The sequence below is a fragment of the Cebidichthys violaceus genome, unplaced genomic scaffold, assembly GCF_023349555.1.
Source record: "Cebidichthys violaceus isolate CVI_PGR_0920_01 unplaced genomic scaffold, fCebVio1.0.p SCAF_1, whole genome shotgun sequence".
NCBI lineage: Eukaryota > Metazoa > Chordata > Actinopteri > Perciformes > Stichaeidae > Cebidichthys > Cebidichthys violaceus.
The window spans coordinates 2,292,316-2,314,925 of record NW_027176262.1 but is presented as its reverse complement, the minus strand read 5'-3'; the positions used below and the strand labels follow the sequence as shown (position 1 = coordinate 2,314,925).

General features: G+C 43.2%; 4 protein-coding genes across 5 annotated transcripts in view; 1 reads left to right on the top strand and 3 right to left on the bottom strand.

Moving 5' to 3' along the window:
• The window catches only part of lrrc75a (leucine rich repeat containing 75A), a 41,309-nt gene extending 36,816 nt beyond the window's left edge, over positions 1–4,493 (bottom strand). Inside the window, exons 1-2 of the mRNA XM_068706035.1 lie at positions 4,173–4,493; positions 3,488–3,783 (exon numbers count right to left, since the gene is read on the bottom strand). Of these exons, the coding sequence (XP_068562136.1) occupies positions 3,488–3,757 (270 nt within the window). The 5' untranslated portion in view covers positions 3,758–3,783; positions 4,173–4,493. The remainder of the gene's footprint in view (positions 1–3,487; positions 3,784–4,172) is intronic.
• Positions 4,494–5,583: 1,090 nt separating this feature from the next.
• Positions 5,584–14,023, bottom strand: poldip2 (polymerase (DNA-directed), delta interacting protein 2). 2 transcript variants are annotated; one of them, XM_068706016.1, is made up of 11 exons: positions 13,816–14,023; positions 10,506–10,587; positions 10,183–10,280; positions 9,997–10,096; positions 9,270–9,345; positions 8,912–9,019; positions 8,505–8,641; positions 8,375–8,401; positions 7,893–8,018; positions 6,894–6,973; positions 5,584–6,752 (listed from the first exon to the last, which is right to left on the bottom strand). In XM_068706016.1, the coding sequence occupies exons 1-11, from the start codon at positions 13,992–13,994 to the stop codon at positions 6,638–6,640; spliced, it is 1,128 nt and encodes a 375-aa protein (XP_068562117.1). In that variant the 5' UTR covers positions 13,995–14,023; the 3' UTR covers positions 5,584–6,637. The 2 variants fall into 2 exon arrangements, with proteins under 2 accessions (XP_068562117.1, XP_068562126.1); XM_068706025.1 differs by having other exon boundaries at positions 10,506–10,581.
• A 587-nt stretch (positions 14,024–14,610) lies between these two features.
• tmem199 (transmembrane protein 199) lies at positions 14,611–17,111 on the top strand. The gene is made up of 6 exons (XM_068710175.1): positions 14,611–15,053; positions 15,293–15,366; positions 15,514–15,603; positions 15,779–15,821; positions 15,945–16,057; positions 16,879–17,111. Exons 1-6 carry the CDS (start codon positions 14,867–14,869, stop codon positions 16,972–16,974), a joined length of 603 nt encoding a protein of 200 aa, XP_068566276.1. The 5' UTR covers positions 14,611–14,866; the 3' UTR covers positions 16,975–17,111.
• Positions 17,112–19,336: 2,225 nt separating this feature from the next.
• On the bottom strand, positions 19,337–22,064 carry sebox (SEBOX homeobox). The gene is made up of 3 exons (XM_068710046.1): positions 21,959–22,064; positions 21,267–21,484; positions 19,337–20,458 (listed from the first exon to the last, which is right to left on the bottom strand). The coding sequence occupies exons 1-3, from the start codon at positions 22,062–22,064 to the stop codon at positions 19,727–19,729; spliced, it is 1,056 nt and encodes a 351-aa protein (XP_068566147.1). The 3' UTR covers positions 19,337–19,726.
• Positions 22,065–22,610: the final 546 nt, after the last annotated feature.

Here is a 22,610-nt window from a genome sequence, read left to right as displayed (position 1 = left end):
CAGCAGCGGGGAAAACAAAACACCTGCAGAGGTCAGAAGAGCTTGACTTCAACCCTTCACCCACTGGATCAAGTCCTCTCCTTTCTATTGACACTACAGCATTGCTTGGTGCTTAAATAACTGCGTAAAGAATGGACGCGCTGACCAGATGAGGAAATGTGTTTAATTTTGTAAATTATGTGCAAGTCGCCCTAATGACAGGAGAAGTGGTCCACTAAGTGCCGATAGAGGCTTTATAGTTCACCACAAATCTCCAAGCAGCAGATGCCATAATGGAGGTCTCAGTAAAAGAGGCTGTTTGCAAATAAAAGCCTGAATATCTCACAATGAGGCCGGATAAAGAAAAGGTTCTTGAAACTGACAGTTTAAGCTGCTCTCTTCAGACGAGCTACCGGTAGAATAAAGCACATTTTTTCACTTCGGGATTCCTTGTCTCGAAGGTTTGTGGTTAATACAATCCGAAGAGATTTTAAAGTTTTGTTCTACAATATAAAATAGGTCAGTAAGTACCCCTCTGGTGAATTTAGAAGTTTATACGTGTCTTAAAAAAAGAGTATAAATGAGACGACTAAGCGTCCTCACTAGAACACTAGCCCTCCTTTAGCTTAGTGGAGGAGACGTGAAGTCACGTGACCGTGGTGGAGTTCCTTTATAGACTAACGTGAAGTCACGTGACGGTGGTGGAGTTCCTTTATAGACTAACGTGAAGTCACGTGACCGTGGTGGAGTTCCTTTATAGACTAACGTGAAGTCACGTGACCGTGGTGGAGTTCCTTTATAGACTAAAGTGAAGTCACGTGACCGTGGTGGAGTTCCTTTATAGACTAACGTGAAGTCACGTGACCGTGGTGGAGTTCCTTCATAGACTAACGTGAAGTCACGTGACCGTGGTGGAGTTCCTTTATAGACTAACATGAAGTCACGTGACTGTGGTGGAGTTCCTTTATAGATTAACGTGAAGTCATGTGACCGTGGTGGAGTTCCTTCATAGACTAACGTGAAGTCACGTGACCGTGGTGGAGTTCCTTCATAGACTAACGTGAAGTCACGTGACCGTGGTGGAGTCCCTTCATAGACTAACGTGAAGTCACGTGACCGTGGTGGAGTTCCTTTATAGACTAACGTGAAGTCACGTGGCCGTGGTGGAGTTCCTTTATAGACTAACGTGAAGTCATGTGACCGTGGTGGAGTTCCTTTATAGACTAACGTGAAGTCATGTGACCGTGGTGGAGTTCCTTTATAGACTAACGTTAGCTTTTACTTTACACTTCAAACATCATACAAGTGGAGTTTATTTGTGAAGATTATCTTGAAGTATCATAAACGTTTGTTATTATTTTCTGCAATAATCCAAAATCCAATGGAAGAATCTCATTGGCTGTTCCTGTTGAACTACAAAAATACGACTACCCTTCAGTGCTCTATTTCAGCTGTTAGCCATTGTGTAATTAAAGTAAAAAAAAAAAGCTTAACTTCCAACATCAAAAATGGCATCCTAAAATACGAGTGCAGAGGATGTTTATTTGTATAAATTTATACCCCGAGGAATTTAAACATGGCCGACGGAGACCCAGGGCGTCAGAATCTCCCTCACAGTGCATCCTGGTATATGTAGGCACTATTAATCTTTCACTCGCCTCACTCCCCGTCTCTCTGGAGAAGAACAAGCTAGTTACATAGCTAACTAGTGGACAGCTGGCTAGCTAGCTTGCTAATTCCGCCATGCTACACTGATTACAGAGATTAAGTCAAACAGCGGGCTGATTGTCCAACGGTCCCTCCACCTCACTCCTCGTCTCTCTGGAGAAGGCCAAGCTAGTTACCTAAGCTAACTAGTGGACAGCTCCCAGGTTGGCTAGCTTGCTAATTCTGCCATGCTACACTGGCCAGCGGCAGCGCTGGGTACAACGTTCCCTCCGCCTCATTCCCGGTCTCCCTAGAGAAGGCCAAGCTAGTTAGCTTGCTAACTAGTGGACAGTTGGCTAGTTAGCTAGCTTGCTAATATCGCCATGTTTTTGTGGTTACAGAAAATTTGCTAACTAGACAGCCGGCGAAGTGTTTACGACACTTTACGGCCCTACTGACCGTGAACTAACGTCAATGGACGTTCTCTTTTGTAGTTCGTCAAACGACCACGATCAACAGTCAAGAGACATTCAGTTTACAGCGATCTAAAAACAGAGAAAAGCAGCAAAATCCGCACACTTAAGCTGAAAAACCAGTTTTGTCATTTACACCTGAGAGACTTTGACTTACCAGATTGTTCAGTCTTTTGATGATTGACTCAACAAACAAATTCCAATCAGACAAAGCCCAGTTTTAAACCTGGGTGAATATTTATAACCTGGACATCCTCAGAGACTGTGACTCTCCTCCTCTGGAGTCTCGTAGCTCAATCGAGCAGCGTCACGGATGGCAGGAATGCTAAATGATAAGAACGCTGGAGCACAAAAGCAGCTCCAAACAATAAAAGCATTGTGTGTGTGTGTGTGTGTGTGTGTGTGTGTGTTGATAAGGCTCTGTTCCCTGTGGTTGAGTCATAGAGGGATAAACAGCGGCAGCATATGGATTGTGTGCAGTTCTGTCTACAGGGATGAGAGCTTATAGCTGCGTCTTCACTCTTATCCTCTCTCTCTCTATCTCTCTCTCTCTGTTTCCCCTCTCCTCCCAAATGATAATCGCATATTAGATTAACTTTGCATAATTGCTACAGATCCTTCCTTTTCTTTACGGCCTCTATTCAAATCCTACCAATTCAACCGGTGGCATTTTTTATTTTAGCAGCGACAGCAGCAGAGAGCTGCAAAAATGTCTTGAAAGACGTAGAGACATCGTAGCAACTAGGGGTGGAGAGGAAAATCAACAGTGATATTTAACGTAGCAGTATTGCATCTATACACGGAGCACAACGTATCGTATATTTAAGTTACTGAGTAATTGAGGAACTTTTAACTGGTTATGAAACAGTCTCAACGAGACCATTAGAGAGAAGATTGGCCGTTTTTACAGAGGTATTCATCGGTGCCACCGGGGTCGGATTCGGCGCAAAAATCGAATTTGTCGGCCCCTGCTGGGAGCCGGACCCAGGACCGTATTGCTGGACCCCGCTGGAGGGAAGGGAGGCAACGGGAGAACCAGAACCAGGACTGAGAGGAGGCAGACTGTCAGTAAAATGAGAGGTTTTCTAAAGGCACTCTGGTGCTCAGAGACACTACCTCTTTAGTCCACAGGGGGCGCCAGAATCAACACACAATGAAAGTTCCTCGTAGTAACTTTAAAGTATCGGGATATAGTATCGTGAAGCGGGGGGGCCTCTGGTGATGACCGGTGCAGAGGAGCTCAATTCATCAATCGCTGATTCAGTTTAAAAGTCATCGCGTCAACGGTCCGCCTGAGAGTCTGGCTTCTGTTTCTGCACACACACACACACACACACACACACACACACACACACACACACACACACACACACACACAGTTGCTGTACCTGTCGGAGTGTCTTGAGCATCTCCGTGGCCTCGTCCTGCTTGCCCTGCTTGGCCATCAGCATCATCTCCTGGATCATGCCGATGCGCCGCTGGTACGGCGGCGGAGGCGGCGTGGACCCGCCGCGGCTCAGCCGGTCCCCCGACTTCAGCATGAGGGAGGCCAAGATGTCGCCGCCGCCACCGCCGCGCTCCTTGGTGGGCGTGCGCCTCCAGCCGTGCTGGGGGCTGGCCCCTCCGGGCTCCTGGCCCTTGGTCTGCTTGGCACCCATCTTGGGCGCCGCAAGTAAACAGTGAACTGTGAAGAGAAACTCAAGCGGTCACGCACATCCGGGTCTGATCAGTGTTTGAGGTACTTTTGCTCATCAGAGTGTCTGCAGCTGGTGAGCAAAACAAATCCAAACTGCGCGTGAAGAACGCTCATCGTCACCCAGTCACTGAAGAGTAAATGGCTCTGAAGTGCACGAGTGGCAGTTTTTTTGGGGTGAACTTGGGTAATCCGGGAGAGCGCAGCTCAGGTCGGGAACAGATCTGAGGACACTGCGTGCAGCATGACCGCAATAATAAAAACCACGGACACAGCAAAGTCAGGAGGATGCGGGACTGCTCTGCTGCGTGCAGAGTCTGCAGCCCTCCTATCCCGAGCACAACTTCACCAGCATCTCCAAAAAAAATAACAACATTTACCTCCAAGCAACCGCGTTGTCTCCTCTGCTGTTACCCTCTAAAGCCCCGCGGAGGAGGAGGAAACGCATCGGAGGAGGTGGTGCATGAAGCAGGGCATGGCAATGTTTACGTCTCCTGCAAGATCACCGCTGTCTCCTCTCCTCTCCTCTCCTCCCTCCTCGCGGTGCCCTGTCCTTCCTCGCGCACACACTGAAGCAAAAAAAACACATTCGTCCTTCTCCAAGGTGGATCCTCCATCCGCTCCGGGAGCGGGACGCAGACGCATCGGCCGTCTCCGAGGAGCCCCCCTTTTGTTGTTGCTGGGACTGAATTACACGCATCAGCCTCCTGTTCAACTGAATGGTGGGCGCGCGCAGCGTGTGCACGTGATGGAAAGGGAGGGAAGGAGAGGGAAGGGCGGGGAGAGAGGAGCGCGAGCGCCGTGCAAAAAGTTTGCGGTCGTTTCGCTCTCTTAAAGAGGTGGCCACGTGCCAATTTACATCAATTCATTTACGCGTCGCTTTAACGTTGCGCTGCTCGTTTTCAGCATTATATTTGATGTTTTAATTATAATATTTTTACAGTTATTCTTAGTGTATATATTGTGCATTTTTTATTTAATATTTGCAGGATTAATGAAGTAACTCTCTATATATTGTTGAGATGATTTACGATCTTGTAGTCTTTTGGTAAAATCTGCATATAGTTGATTGTACAATTATCAATTAATTAAACCAATACCTACAATTTAAATTAGGCTAATTGATTAATGCTAGCTAGCATATTGTGGCAGAAGTAGGTCACATGACCTCTACATATTTTATTATCTTTACTATATTTTGATGTTATTTTCCTGTTTTCTTTATTAATATAATTAGTATGATTTGTACTTAATATTAATTATAAATACATTTTAAAAAAATGCTTCTTAAGATCCGTTACATTGTCAACGCAAAACATTGAAATCAAATAAAGTTTTTAAAAGTTTAAATTAATAAATGGCCTGGAGTCTTTTAAGCAGTTATTGAGTGAAGAAACATCGTCTCTTGTCTGTTCCTTTAAGGCTTTTATGACTTTGTATGACGTAATAAGATTATATTCTATAATAGTTCTATAATAGAGTGTAAGTGATAGTTTAGTGAGGAATCATTTTAACGAGACTAAACTTGTCTTCATTCAATGCAGTAAATGTGATCACGTGCTTCATACACTAGAGGGTCACACTGCCCCCTGCTGGTGGCTGCTTAGAGTACATAAACACATATATATATATATATTTGTATGTTGTAGCAGCAGCAGTTCAGTACATGAAGAGGATTTACTGTGTGTATTGATACGAGTGTCCAACAGACAAATCAAAGCTCATTCAACAGATAAACACATTATTTCATGTGAGACTGAATAATAAGAACTTACAAGAAATGTCGAGATGTACTTTTCAAAAAAGGTTTATTATTCATTTGTTTTGCCTTTAATTACATTTCTATTTACAGTAGCATTTCAACCACCACAGCTGCTGCTTCAAACGCCTCATGGGAACAAAGACGACGTTTAGTTTCTCTCCCAGAGGAACGACTCGTTTCTCTCGTCACAGATTTAAAAACCGACGACGTCCAACAGGAACACGTCACCAAATTAAAAAAAACACTGAAACCTCATATCTCCGTCTCGCTTTAATCCCTCCGTGGTTTACTGCATTCTGTCATTAACTAAGAGCTGAATCTCACCTTCAGAGTCTTTTCTTTGTGCGTCAACGTTTACAGTTCACTGCTGATAAGAGTATCACCCCCCCCCCCCCATCCATAGCTTGATCTGTTACAGCATTAAATCACAGAGGATGAATTATGACTTATTGAATCAAGAGAACAGGACGTTAAAGTTAACAGGGACTTTAAAAACATGAATACTATATAAATTATAATTACATAATAGAACATCACTACGTGTTCATCATCAGACATCAGACGTGACGGATTCCATCCGCTGTGCTTCAATGCTGTAACTCAATGTAACCATAATAACAATAAGCAGCTCACAGGTCGACCTGCTCTCAGGGGTCAGAGGTCACCGAAGAACCGCGAGAGAAACACCATGAAACGTCAAACGCGGTCGGGACGAGAAGCTGCGAGTCGCGTGTTCAAGCGAGAGCGAGGAGTTAGTAACGTGTCGGACTGGAAGGTTGAAGCTCGGCTGCAGTTGTTGCTCTTTTCATGAACCCAGCAGGAAATATTCCCACGATAATAAAAACAAACAATATCTCCCTCCCTCCCTCCCTCCCTCCCTCCCTCTTCACTGTGTCGTGTCTCTTGAACTGTCCATAATGTCTCCAACTCGTCTGAGTTACTCAATGACTTCTCTCTGCTGGATGATCTATAAAATGCTTTATTTTCCCTCTGCAGCACCTGCCTCAAGCTGAAGGCTGGGGGGCGGGGCAGTTCTAGACAAGGAGGCGGAGCCCCCTGCGGGTGGGAGGAGACTACTCGCGCTTAGAACGTGTAGCCAGCGGGGGGCGCTTTGTCGTCTTTGTTGCTCTCCAGGGAGAAGGGAGGGATGCGGACGTCGAAGTGGGAGCCATCGGTCCTCTCGATGCGAAACGTCCCCCTAAAGACAGGAGAGAGGACGGAGACGTTTGAGCCTCCGGAGGAAGAGGAAGAGAAGAAGATGTAGCGGTGAGGTTAGCGGTAAGGTTAGCGGTGAGGTTAGCGGTGAGGTTAGCGGTGAGGTTAGCGGCGGTGGACTCACCACATGTGGCCGCTGGGGGCTTGTAGAGACACGTGGCTGCTGTACTGGAAGGCCGGCTGCTCTTTAGACAACACCGGCTCCTGAGAGACAAACAAGATCAGTCTGTGTTCAAACGCAGAGCATCAACGTGCTGTAAACAGAAATAATCACCAATAACAAATACATAAAGAAATGATAATAAAAAAATAAAGGAAATCATCAATAAAAAAAATAAATAAATAATCATCAATAATAAAAAAATTGTAAAAAACAAATGTAAAAAATGAATAAAGAAAAAAAATGATAATAAAAAAATAAAGAAAATTAAAGAAAATCAATAAAAAACAAATGAAAAATAAATTAAAAAATAATAATAAATAATAATAATCATCAATAAAAAACTAAAAAAAAATAAAAATAAATCATCATTAAAAAACATGCTAAATAAAATAAATCAAAAGAGAAAATTATAAAAAAATAAAAAAATCAATAAATAAAAAAACTAATTAATAATAAATAAATAAAATAATAATGATCAATAAAAAACAAATAAATAATCAATAAAAAAGTAAATGGAAAAATAAATAAAATATTTACATTTTAAAATGGATTTTAAATTCCTGTGTGTATCACGGCTCAGTGACTCTGTTCAAATAAGAATACCTTTTATAATAAATCATAAATTAGAAGTACTTTTGAAGCAACTTGTCTGGCGAGTCATCAATATAACGATGATGTACACATTAAGACTACACAGCAACAAAAAAACCTGATATGTTGAGTATTGCAATATATCGCAATATGTATTGTATCAAAATATATTGCATCATTGCAACATTTTTTTTTCTACATCTGGGTACAAAAAATAAATCAGATGCAGGTTTGCTTTGATACCCTGTCAGCGACACAGCTAACAACTCATGTGTGTTCCCATACACCTGTGATAATGAAAGAGTGTGTGTGTGTGTGTGTGTGTGTGTGTGTGTGTGTGTGTGTGTGTGTGTGTGTGTGTGTACTAACCCGGCCTACGACTCCCCGTCCCCGAACCGTCTCCAGGGTTCCCGACAGGCTGAAGATCCTCCAGTGTCTCTCTCTGAGCTGGACCACCTCACTGCCCATGTTCTCCAGACGGATGCAGTAGCGCCACTGCAGGAAGACCACACACACACACACACACACACACACACACACACACACACACACACACACACACACACACACACACACACGTCAGCGCTAGAGGAGTAATCAGTACAGAACGTCCTGTGACCCGTGTACACGTGATACCCATATATATATATATATATATATATATATATATATATATATATATATATATATATATATATATATATATATATATATATATATATATATATATATATATATATATATATATACATACATACACTGTATGTATATGCGATACTGTATGGATGTATACGAGTATCGCCTGTTTAAATGAGTACAAGCTGCAGCCCAGATGATAAACAAATACTCACCCAGTAGACATGGGAGTTCTGGGCCTCCTGAGAACAAGAGAGACTTTCTATTAGCATCTACAGAAACCAGAAGCCCAGCAGGAGCCAAGATGGCCTCCATGCGGCGCGCTGAGTTACTCTGGAGATTTACCCTCATGCCCATGTAGAAGGGGATGACGGTGACCCGGATGTTCTCCGTGGTCTCCCTGTGGACGTCCGAGAGCTCCAGCCAGGGGTGGTTCTTCTCCTGCCAGGCCTTCAGGGTGTCCCTGGCTGTGAACGGAGGAGCTGCAGGACGACGACAACACGAACACGGAGCAAACAGGTCACGGTTAAAGTCACGGCAAAGTACCGTCAAAATACAGAAGATCTACGTTTCATCACCTTTAGAGAGTATTCACTACTTTCAGCTTGGAATAAAAACTGTTGTGACTATGAAGTCACAACGACATGAAGTACATTATGAGTACAAACATGGTGGGATGAACCGCTTTGACATAAATCAGGTGAAGAAGCGACTCTATGGTGTCTGTTAGCCTTAAAGAGGAGGACGTTTACATTTGGCCGGGTTGAACATGAGGAAGCGCTCAAACAGCTCGTGCTGGATCGGGATCTGCTCTGCAGAGTTGTAGGGCAGGATGTCCTCGTGGCTCACGTAGTCCAGACCTGAAGGACACACACACACACACACACACACACACACACACACACACACACACACACACACACACACACACACACACACACACACACACACACACACACACACACACACACACACACACACACACACACACGAAGCGGACTGTAAAAAGATTCTATATACCATAAGAGACGTGTCTCTGAATGTTTTATACTGGAGTGGCATCAAAGACGGTAGAATGATAGTGTCCTCCATCTTTACCGGTCTCTTTACCTGGGATAGCGTACAGCGCTCTGCTGTCGTCATGGTTGGCCAGAAACGTCACTGCCTCCGTCTGGGACCTCTGAGACTGTCAAACACAAGAAGAGTCACAAAGATGGTGAGCCTCTAATGAACAGCCAGAGCTGGACGCCACCTCAGAGGTCCCGGGACGTAACAGAGACACGAGGGTCCCGGGACGTAACAGAGACACGAGGGTCCCGGGACGTAACAGAGACACGAGGGTCCCGGGACGTAACAGAGACACGAGGGTCCCGGGACGTAACAGAGACACGAGGGTCCCGGGACGTAACAGAGACACGAGGGTCCCGGGACGTAACAGAGACACGAGGGTCCCGGGATGTAACAGAGACACGAGGGTCCTGGGACGTAACAGAAATACGAGGGTCCCGGGACGTAACAGAGACACGAGGGTCCCGGGACGTAACAGAGACACGAGGGTCCCGGGATGTAACAGAGACACGAGGGTCCCGGGACCCAACGGAGACACGAGGGTCCCGGGACGTAACAGAGTCACGAGGGTCCCGGGACGTAACAGAGACATGAGGGTCCCGGGACGTAACAGAGACACAAGGGTCCCGGGACGTAACAGAGACACGAGGGTCTTTGGAGAATAACGCATGTTGAGTATAAACTCCTTTGTCTCGTAGCTCGAGTTTAAAGAAAGCTTTAAAGGCAGCAGCTGGTCCTGAAGGAAGAACATCCTGCTGTAGTGACTTACTATGTGAGGACAGTCCCTGGTGTCGATCAGGACTTGGTAGTAGGTGTGAGTCTTCCCCTTCACCTCCTTGGAGCCGTGGGCTCCTGGAGGATCCGGTTTGCTGAAGGAAGAAAGTGAGAGAGACACAAAAATAAATCTTTGTTTTTAAAACCACAAAAGAAGCCAGTCGTTCAGACGGAGGTTCACCTCTCGGTCATGGGAGGCGTGATGTCTCTGTCGTAGAGTCGGGCGTGCCAAGGAAACAACACGATGCCTCTGTAGCCAAACACGCTGTGGAGGAACAGCTGGGGGGGGGGGGGGGGGGGAATAAACAACGAGCAGTGAGATTATATCCACTGCAGGTTTAATAAAGCAGACAATTAGATTACATTCACTTGACAGGATCGAGCAAATGTGCCATCATAACAATTCAAACGGATAGTTGAAAACAGAGCAGGACAGCATTAAAGGGTCTGATATGGACTCATGTGATGTCATCACGCTGCAGGAGGCCTCTAGTGGAGACTCACCTGTCCCGTTTCATATTTTCCGTGCTGCTTCACTGCCTCAAACATTCCCACCGTCTCCAAAATCTTCCCTTCAGGTCTGCTCCTGCCAAACACAGGCAACACCATGACACACTGGACACGTGTGTGTGTGTGTGTGTGTGTGTAACCAACTTCAAAAGAAAAGAACCACAGACTGTATATAAGAAGTGGACGTAGTCAGCGTGACATCGTTCACCGTTTGTCATTTTGAAACCTTGAGTTCGTCGTTTTGGTCGTCGCCATCTTGGTTTTTTTGCAACCAGTCAACAGGAAGTGACCACATCTGGACTGAGGAGTGACGTAGAGACGGCGTATACGTCTCTGGTAGAGACCTGTCAATCACAGTGTAGCCCCGCCCCTAAATCATCCCCTGCTTTATGGTCTGTTTGACTCTAAATGGAGCATAATGTACTAAATGAACATCATGCTGTATTGAAGAAGACTGTAAACTAGAGATTGAGACCATAAACTCATGTTTACAATGTTTACTGAGGGAATAAATCAAGAGAGAAGTAGAGTCATTTTAGACTAGACTTCTATACAACCAGAGGAGTCGCCCCCTGGTGGACACTAGAGAGAATGCAGCTTTAACACACCAGAGGTTGCCGCCCTAAAAAACAAACACATCTGTCTAGAAAACATGTAGACGGAGATGAAAACAACTTCCTATCAGGACATATCAGCGTTTATAAATGTCTGAGGAGCCTCGACAAGTACAATCCAACAGTTGTGAAGAGGAGCGGTTTCTATGGAGACGATTTACATTCATCTCCTCTTCTTCAGCCGTGATCTCAATCACAACTTTGACAAGATTGAATAAAACACCTCGACTCGTCCGATGTCAACACAGAGGAATATCACTCTAATCTCTAGGTCCTAGCCTGCAGACTCACACACACACACACACACACACACACACACACACACACACACACACATCACACACACACACACACACACACACACACAACAACAACAACAACAGCTGGTCACTTCAAATAAATAACACGCATTCTTGTGCAAAGCTAATCTTCACCACAGAGATGAAGAGCGGCGGATTAATGAGGTGGATATATGGACAGTGAGATTAAATATCACGCTGTAGGTTTCAGGTTATTGTAATAATAATAATAACCTTAGGTAACCTGATTTTTGATGAGGTTTACAGCTGAAATCAAATTGTTTTCTTGTGTCTACAGAATATACGTCTGCTGTGATCGTGAGAACATGATCTCAGTGTGAACGCAGCTCAACAATCCCCAGAAACATCCTGATGTTTGATGTTTTCACTGCACAGAGGAACACGAGGCCTCAGCAGCTCTCCGCACACATTCCTTCTGTCGTTGCCACGTTAGACATCAATAATCACAGCTAAATATAGACAACCAGCCTGACCGCCGGTCAACAAACTCTCCTGCCAACGAGCGGGGGAACGGCTCGGCTCCACACAGGAGGAGCCACAGAGCCGTCACGGTGTGGGGGAAAGGTCGGCTAAACGTGATTACACAATGAAAGACGTGAACCAGTGAGAGGAACGAGCTGCTGCTGCTGAATCACCACCTGCACTTCCTCTCACAGAGGTTGTGTTATGTTAGGCCACATGTCTCATAGCTGCTTCTAAAGACAAAGAGTCAGTGGTTTACAGCAGCGCTCCTGTTAGTCCATCACCGGTCATCTCTGAGCCACAACAACACAGAGACTAGAACTAAAGGAACATCTGGAGTCAGTGAGCAGAGTTCAACATGCTGGTCCCCACGACACTGAGGCCTTCATACTGCAGACACACTGCTGCAGAACCCATTCAACCAGATGACTCAGAGAGAACAATTACTAAAAATGTTTTTAAGTTATAGTCATAATTATACATTATAATTATAGACATAATCATGAGATAAAAAGTCAAAAATATGAGATAAAATTAAAAAATATGAGATCAAAAGTCATAAATGAGATAAAAAGTCACAAATGTGAGATCAAAAGTCATAAATGAGATCAAAAGTCATAAATGAGATAAAAAGTCATAAATATGAGATAAAAAGTCACAAATGTGAGATCAAAAGTCATAAATGAGATAAAAAGTCATAAATATGAGATAAAAAGTCACAAATATGAGATCAAAAGTCATAAATGAGATAAAAAGTCATAAATGAGATAAAAAGTCATAAATATGAGATAAAAAGTCACAAATATGAGATAAAAAGTCATAAATGTGAGATAAAAAGTCATAATCATGAGATTAATGAGATAAAAACTCATAATCATGACAAGCATACGCTGTAATTAATTATGACTTCTCTTCATCAGCAGCAGGACGTGACGTCTAAAAATCTGCTTTATTCATGATCTATTTTACGGTCAACACATCTGTAAGTTCCTCTCGGTTACTGTGAGGAACGTTGTCCTGCTTATGAACACGCACTACATTTTAAAAATACGTTTAGTGTGAAGAACTTCCTTTTAAATGCACAACTTTGTGGCTTTTGATTTGTTTGATCCGAGGATAATTATTGTTAGATTGTGATTACAGGGAGATTATAATTCATACAACTTCAACCACATCAATCACTGTAATCGATGAATCTGGTTATTAACTCGGTGACAGTCCGTTGATTATTATTGATTAACTATAAAACAAAGATTGAATCACATTCAGAGATGTAGATCAGTAAACAGTCAGATTAACTCTCTTTTTGTATATTAAATATGACATAATTGTATTTATCAAATGTTCAGCACTTTGAACTACCTAGTCTGTATGAAATGTGCTAAATAAACATTATTATTATGATTATAATCATCTAATGGGGAATGTAAAGTAACAAATATCCTTTAACAGTGGTTACAGTAACATTGTAGGACTTTGATCAAATAAAAAGTTATATTTAATAAATAATACGAGATTAAATACTACATGTATCAAACAATCCGTCCAATAAACAAAGCACATAGTCACTGTTAGATAAGACACAAACACCAGTATGTTAGATCATGTACAGATAGTGTGAACTATCTAGACAGACTATAATATGACACTAAGATTCATGCTTCTTAAACACGCCTAATCCTTCATAAGCACGCTCCATGGTGAGTGATTTAACGCACATTTGGAGGCTGTCAGATCAGATGTTGCTCAAAGCCATGCTGGCTGGCTGTACAGTTAGCTGCTTAGCTAGCTGTACAGCTGCTAGCTAAGCAGCTAGCAGCTGTACAGCTAGCTAACAGCAGAGGACAACGTAGTACGTAGTTAGCTAAAGTCGTTAGCATGTTCGCACTCGGCTGCAGAGTTGCTTACCGTGACGTCATGAACCGCCTCTGTTGGACGGGCAGTGCGCAGGTCCGGCATTGAACCCGCGGTCTGAACACCTCGGACCCGCTGCCGCCGTCAACGACGCTCAGTATTCTGTGTGTGTGCTTCTTGTTGTATTTACTGACGGTGCTCAGCAAGCCTCGGCGTAGCGCACAGGCCGCCATCTTTTACAACAGCCAGGGAGCAGTGAAGCAGGGCACACTCACGTAACGTTACACGTAGTTACAGCGTAATGATGTAATCATGCTGCCTTCAGGGAGCGATTGATAGAGTCGTATTTATGACAACTATTTGCTAAACTTGAATTTCTCTGATTTGTAACACCACACTATGAGCCAACAAAATTAGAGCTATTCAGCATGCTTTCATTGTTATTGTTATCTAGCTTCAAAAAGTGAGCAACAACCCATTAAACAAATTAACGTTGTTTTTTTTAAGTGCACCGATCTTACAAGCGTGGACGTCAATTGCAATGAATCATAATTTAGACATTAACCGAAAAAAAAGCTTTAAACAATTATTTAGTTTCACACTAAAGCGCTTTATCGCCATATGTTTTTCGCACGTAAAGCCTGTTAAAAATACTGTACTTTTTTTGGAGGCCGTGAAGGCACCAAATGCAGCTCGCGCGTGTGTGCACCGTTAGCGGAGTTGAATGTGGAATCAAACTTTATTTTTATTATATTACATATATATATTATTTAAATATAATGAGTTCACAATGATTATAAAAGAGATTTTTTTTTTTTTAAACCTAATAATAATAAATAGTCACGCAGGTGGTCACATGACAAACAACATGGCGGCCGCCTCGGCTGCAACAAAGATCCTCCACTAGCTGTTTTTAGCCGTTAAACGCCGATCTTTACAACAGTTTATAACAACTAAGACAGTAACGGATAGTTTTGGCTTCATTTCTTGTCGCCATATCTACGCTTTCACATCGAATTAGTATTATTAATATTTTGTATCTAGACAGCTGCATCGCTTAAGAAATCTGACTTCCGGGTTCGGAGTCAGTTGCATTTAAAACAGTATGGCTTCCGCATTTATTATCCTCGGGGACACGTTCAGAAAAAAGGTGACGGAGCTGCTGGAGAAGACTGACTCGCGTCTGCCCGAAAGATTGAGAGAAGAACTGGAGGAGACTCTCGGAAAACCGGAGCCAGCAATGATGTCCTTCAGTACCGCGAGGACTCTGAAGAAATACCTCCAGGAGAATGGTAACGTGTGCAAACAATGTAGTAGCGCTGCTGTTTTTATGAATGAGTCAGGTGGACAAGGTGTTTTGGTATTATGGACCCTTTTTATAGGACAACTATTCATTATTTTTTTGAAATTAGATATATAAAATACACACTATGTCTTCCTGACGTGATGTTCTGCAATAAACGTAATTAATACTAGAAGCCATGCCATTAATAATAATATGTGTATTATTTTGGCTGTTTTCTTCCTCCAGGGCATCCTTTCTACCTGCATGAGTTGTTGGAGGACAGCTCGCTGCACCTACCTGAGATTGTGAAGCCTCCCAGAGTAAGTGAAACCTGTGTGTGTGTGTGTGTGTGTGTGTGTGTGTGTGTGTGTGTGTGTGTGTGGTGTGGTGTGGTGTGTTGTGTTGTGTTGCATTCACAGCATGTGGGAATCGAGGCGGAGTGTAAACTGTTGACCGTTGTCCCTCAGAACCCCGAGCTAGTCGCACGTCTTGAGAGAATCAAAGCCAGACTGGCCAACGAGGAATACAGCAGAATCACACGGAACGTCAACACTCAGGTATGTTCAAAATGTCTTCATCAAGGTGTGATCTCATGCTATGAGATCACACCTTGATGAAGATACAGTAATAAAACATACATCTAAATATATAAATATGGAGATTTTGTCACGTACTTTTGTACTGATTTTTGTAGATTTGAATTGTGTGATGAATGTTTTTCTTTGTCTTCAGGCAAGCAGCCGAAATGGAACATTAGCAGATTTTGGACGTGAAGGTGAGAGTTGTAGCGCTTTTTAAATATCTCATTAACAGTTTCAATGCTTATTATATAACCACCATGGCAGCAATCAGAGGCTGAATTATACACACATTTATAATGAACTTCTTCTCTCTCCAGTGCGGTCGGTCAAAGCCGTGGTGGCGACCGTGTTCAACTTCCTGGTCACCGTGGTTGCTGCTTTTGCGTGCTCCTACATGGGGAGTCAGTACCTGTTCACCGACACCGGGGCGGTAAGAGAACGTTCAACCAAACGACACCTTTTTACGTGTGAAGATGTCGGCCATGTTGTTTCTGCTACAGTCCCTGCTCCACTGTGTTGCATAATAACATTAAATGACCCTTGAATCCTTGAACGCTACACACGTAGCATCTCTGTGTCCTGCTTCGGACAGTTTTTAAGCTAACGTTCCACTTAAAATACTGGTATAAATGGTCGTGTAATGTTTTCAGTGGATTTAATGGTGTTAAACTGAAGTTTAACTTCTTACCTTTCTAACTGAGTATCGTTTTAATTATTAACTTCAGCTTTGCTTTTACCAGAGTCGGTTAAAGGACGCTAACGCCGGTGAATTAGCCGTGCGGCGCCCATGTCCTGTTTCGGACTAACTTCTGTCCGCGGTGTTAATACCGGGCGCTGCTGGTTTTTTCGGGGATGTTAACTTGTTTTGCAGGGTCACCAGAATCACCATCAATGCTGTCAACGCATCCGAGAACATAGTTAAAAATATAGTTAATAATATCGTATGCTAACGCGTATTAGCAGCACCGTGAAAATACAGAGACACCGAGCGCAACTCGAGTGTTCTTACTGCTTCCTCTCATCAAAGGTCCTTATAGTATTCAGACATGTAAATTAACTTCTATATTCATATTTGACATGTAGATTCTTTGATGTGTATGAATTCATATTTCTGCCTCTCACCCGATGCGTCCGAACCAGGCCAGTAGCGGCTAGCGCAGCCCGAACCAGAACACCGAACCAGAACACCGAGACTCGTTTTTCGCCTAAAAGTTACTGAACTTTGTCTTTTTCTTGTGTCTGGTTTTCCAGCGAGTGATATCGGCTGTGATCGTAGCGTCTGTGGTCGGGCTCGCTGAGCTGTACGTGCTGGTCCGGACCATGGAGGGCGAGCTGGGGGAACCGTAGCGGCTACGCTAAGAGAACCGGGACGGTTCTTTTTTTTTTTTGCTTTTTATTTGTTGGGAAAGTTGGTGGAATTTCTGAGTGAATGAAGATTCTGAGAATTCACAAAGCGACGCTGAAGGGAAGCTGGAACATTACAAGAGAACAAGTTGGTTAAAAATGAGAGAACATCTGTCCCTTTGTAAAAGAACTTCTGTTTTATCGGACGTTCCACAAATTTAACTGAACACGTGAAACATCTGTGGAGGAGTTCAAAGACACACGGACAGTAGCAGTTTGGGAATTGAACCGCCAACCTTGTGGTTAAAGGAGCTTCAGATGCCCCTTTTTTAATTCAATCAAAAATGATATTTCTTCTTTATTTATAGTTATTTTCTATGTTCATTCCTTCCATTGTGTTCTCTGGACTGACTGGAGCGGATTCATAAAGTTTGGTGTTGACAGAGTTCATGTTGATGAAGGGAAGTGGAAATATTCTCTGATGTTGGAATGTGATTTCTGCAAGTTACTGTTTCATGTTTGTGAGCTAAAATAAATAAATGTAGATGTGTAAATGTTAAAAGGATTGCGTTTTATCTTTTTGTTAACATGAAGAACAGGGAACCTGGTCCATGTAGTTCCTCTAGTCTGAATCATTCATACATATTAATAAACATGAACAACTCTGCCCCAATCCTAGAACTAGAGTATCAAAACTCAAATGAGTGGCGTCAGTGATAAACTCTGGAGATGGAGCCGCTTCAGACATCCAAGTTTGAAACTAACGTCTCTGGTTTTCATTAATATTCTGTTTTCTGAGAATCATTTAATAAATTGATCATACATAAATATTTATTAAATTATATTTTTACATTTATTATAATCTAATAAATTAATCATAAATAAATATGTATTAAATTATATTTTTATATGTATTATAATGTAATAAATTGATCATACATAAATATTTATTAAATTATATTTTTATATTTATTAGAATTTAAGAAATTAATCAAACATAAATATTTATGAAATTATATTTTTATTATAATTTAATAAATAATTATGTACCACCGCTATAAATACAAAAAATATGTAATTCAAGAGGATTAGAGAATACTTTTAAGAGTATTAAAAGTGTTAAAAATTGACCCGTTTAACAAACTTCCTGCAGTTATTGTTTTTATTAAGCATCTACTATTATCTGTTACTAAGTATCTACTACTTGGCTTATTTGTATATTTTACCAGTTCTGTCTTGTTACTGTTATGCATTAAATATGATTTGAAAATATCTATAAAATACGTCAGTCGTCGTCTCTTGAGGAGAAACGTTGAATAAGATATATGGTTAATCTGTTCATTGATGACAATAAACAGCATGTATAATAACACCACCTTTATCCATTAGAGTTGATACAGTTTGATGTTTTTTGCATCAGTAAAATAATATCAGTTATGAGCGAAAGAGAGCAAAGTCCGCGGCTGAAGACCATGAGTTAAGGCTGAAAGCTCTGGAAATAAACCCACTCGGCTGAGCTATTGTATGAAGTTGTGTTTTGACTCAATGACCCTCCAGCTGTGGCACCAGATATTAAACGCTGCTGTTGATCGACGTTCTCGTGCAGCTGCTCCAGATGTGCTAACGAGAAAAAAACAACAAGCGCTTACTTGGAGCTGATATGAAGAACAATAACACGGCGTTGTCTTATCATTTCATACACGACACGATCTGCTTCCTCTGATCCCTTCTCATATTGTATTTATCTATCTGGTCGTAAACTATCCCCTCCTCTTCATATCAGAGGGAAGATTAAAAAGATGCAGCTACATCTGGAATACCAACCAAAAAAAAAAAAAAAAGTATCTTCCTAAGATCTGAGATTTGACACCCGGATTAAAGGTTTATTGAAAGATTATTCGGTATTAAAGATGATTATGATATGCGGAGATCTCTGTCATATTTGCCTCTGTATTACACCGCTCATGTAATATTTCAAAACTTAAATCCAGGCCGAATTACAGCGGCTGTAAGCTGATAGAGCCTGAGCTTTAATTCACTTCTTATTTTATTTTTTCATTTTCTGATACTTACAGTATATCAGGAATGTATTTTGATTATTTCTGTCATGGTATCTTACTGCAAAGGCATCGTTTTAATCAGGATGTTTTGAGAGATAATACTGGTAAAGCATTAAAACAAGGAGTGGAGCTCATCGTGTCCGTTATCAATCCTTCAGTTCGTCCTATTTATTCAGAGACAAAACACCAAAAGAACCAGACGAGGAACCCAAACGGAGCGAGTCCTGAGCTCCAAAACAACGAGTTTGTCTCTGTGTTGTGTGTCTTGTTTTTGTTCTTTTCTTCTACTTTATATTATCTTTTTATTCTGCACTGTTTGTTCTCTTTGTTCTGGAATCCCAAAGGGACCAAGGATGCAAATTAGCTTAACTTTATAAATCAAATCAATTAAAAGAATCTCACATTGCACACAAGTCAGATTAGGTAACACAACGCTGTGCATTCATCATTACTGAAGTCTGATTTTACACTGAATTTAGGCCAAAAATGTTCTTTTCAAACGAGACAACATGATTTATTTGTTCTGTATCGAGCACGTTCAGTTCGTATCTAAATGAACACACAGAAAGACAAACCAGCAACAACCGGAGGACGGATCCACACAGATGTTTGAGCTCTGGAACCACACGGGACAGATGTTGACACAGGAGAACATGAAGGAGTCTCTAGGAGTATGGATAGCTCCCTGTTGGGGATCAGAACTCCAGGAAGTTGGTGACGATAGCGGCGTTGTAGATCAGGTCTGAGATGTAGCCCATGGAGGTCTGTGGTCCCATTTGCGGGTGGTGATGGTGTCCCTGGCCCTGAGCCACCTCCCAGTACACCTGCTGAGGGTGGGATGGAACCACCTGGTCTACAGAGGCGTGACCTCCTCCTCCTCCTCCTCCTCCACCTGCAGCGCCAACGGCGACTCCGTACGCGGCCTGATGGGCCCCGGAAGGAGCCGCTGCGCTCTGGGGTTTGAAGTTCCTGAAGGCCTGGTAGGACCGGGCGGAGGCCGAGTGGTGAGGCTGCCTGCTGCCGGGCTGAGGAAAGGAACCAGGAAGGAACCCGGGGAGCGCCGGTCCCAGGTGCTGCCGCTGGTGGTGCTGGTGGTGGTGTTGGTGGTGGTGGTGGTCCTCCTCCCAGAGCCGAGGCTCCGAGGGTTTTGAGGAGCCCGGCGTGGGCTGGAGGGATGAGGAACATGGCGGCGATGACACGGGGTTGCTGTAGATTTGGATCCAGTCGGAGTAGATTTGCGGGACGTCCTCGCAGGAGTGGTTCTGCTCCGGTCTGAATATGTCCGCCAGGGTGGTTGAGGAAAGGAAAGCAGCGGTCACAGGACCAGCGGAGGGATCGACAACCCGTCTTCCTCCCAGGGTGGGCTTGGTGGACTTGGGGAGTCTCACAGTCTTGATACTTCTGGCTCTTCTGTTTTGGAACCACACCTGTAGAAAACAAAAAGACATTCCTGTCATCATTTAGTGTTGGTTCTGTTGGTTCTGTCGGTCCCTGTGGACTAAAGCTGTAGTGTCTCTGAGCACCAGACTCTTTAGAAAACCTCTCATTCTACTGCAGCAGGGTCTGACAGTCTGAACCCTCTCAGTCCTGGTTCTGGTTCTCCCGTTGCCTCTCTTCCCTCCAGCGGGTCCAGCAATACGTCCTGGGTCTCCAGCAGAGAGGAGAAGCTCTGCTCCTGGAGGAGGAGGAGGAGGAGGAGGAGGAGGAGGAGGAGGAGGAGGATACGCTGCTGCTACTGCCAGGAGCTGAGCTCTCCTCCTGCCTCCAGAGCTCTGACTGCAGGTCCAAGGCTGCAGGTGAAGCCGGATCTGGGTCTGTCCACGGTGGACCAGGTCTCTGCTGGAGGATCTGGGTCTGTCCACGGTGGACCGGTCTCTGCTGTTAGGATCTGGGTCTGTCCACGGTGGACCTGGTCTCTACTGGAGTCTGAGCTGAAGGAGGTTCTGGTGAACCTGCATGAGTTCATCTGGTTTCACCAGAATCCGATCCGGTGGCTCCGATGACATCATCAAGAATAACTCTATAGAAACAGACCATCTTCTCTCTGATGGTCTCTGTACTGATGGAGGTCTGATAGAGGATCAGGACTACACTGAGACTGGTTCAGGACCAGTTTAAAGTTCCTCACAGTGACTTTGATTACTGTTTGTGGGACCGCCTCTATGCGTCAGTCAGAGTTTCTCACCATGAACTCTGATGGTTGTGTTCCTATAATGAACTGATGAAGAGACTCACCTGGATCTTGCTCTCGGGCAGGTGTGTGTGCGCGGCCAGCCGCTCCCTCAGCGTGATGTCCGGGTACGGGGTCACGGCGAAGGCTCGCTCCAGCTCGGACAGCTGCGCGCGGCTGAAGATGGTCCTCTTCCTCTTCCTCTGGCCCTCCATCAGACCCGCGGTGACGGCGGCGGGTCTGTCCGGCTCCGGGGAGGACACCGCGCTCTCACTGCGGGCTTCTGAGAACAACAAGGGAAGCGACACAAGCAACGTTTAAATATAATATAACAGCATTCATAATGAATAAATCAATATGAAATAACAGACATGAACAGCGAGGGAGAGACTTACATTTAAATATTTAAATGTAATTGTTTAAAAAAAATAAAAAATCATAAAAAACAAAACTTATACAGTAAAGAAATGTTTGTTTTTTAATTTTACAGATACATCTTGGGGCAATTTGTTGGATTTTTTTATTGTATTTTCGTGTTATAAACTCATAAACTTTTTAAAATTACATTTAGATAATAATTTGCCTGCGTAATGTCGGCTGTTGTTTTTGTAACTGTCCTCTTTCTCCATTAAACGTGTAATATTAGTCAAAGTCACTTAAAAACCGAATTATTTCAGTTATTTCAATGATTCTTTTACACTTTATGTGTTTCCTCGAGTGGAACAAATGGAGCATGAGATCTAAAGGACGTCGTTACCTTTGCAGTGATCCGGTTCTTCTTCAAACAGCGCTTTAAAGTCCATCACGTCTCTGCTGTGGTTCTGCTTCAGTGAAGAGAAGTCCGAGTCCATGAACAGAGCCATCACTGAAGAGTGGACCGGGAGGAGGAGTGACCGCCTCTTATACCAGCAGCACACCAGGGGACACCACCCACCACCACCACCAACACCACAACACCACCACACCACACCACCAACAACACCACAGCACCACCACCACCCTGCAGATCCAGGATCCAGGTGTTGTTCACCTCTGAGGACCTTGTTGCTCAGCCTGGTTCTGAAGAGTTTTTGTGTATCGCTGTAATAACAGATGCAAAATTCCAGAAATACATTGTTGTATATTTAGATAATTAATTATATTGATAAATGATCAAAACGTCTGTGACAATGTGCCTCATTTCATTTAGGAAATGTTTTAGAAATACATTTTACTTTTAGAATCAAATCGAGCAAATACTGAAGTTATGAATCAGTCTGAATAAAAAGTGCTCGTGCAAACTGAGACAAATGTGCACGTTTTATAGTTATACATGTTTTTTAAATATGTCATTTTTGAAACTACTTTGTCGTTTACATGTTGAGATAATAACATCGAATAATTACAACAAAAGTTATAAAGTAGGTCAG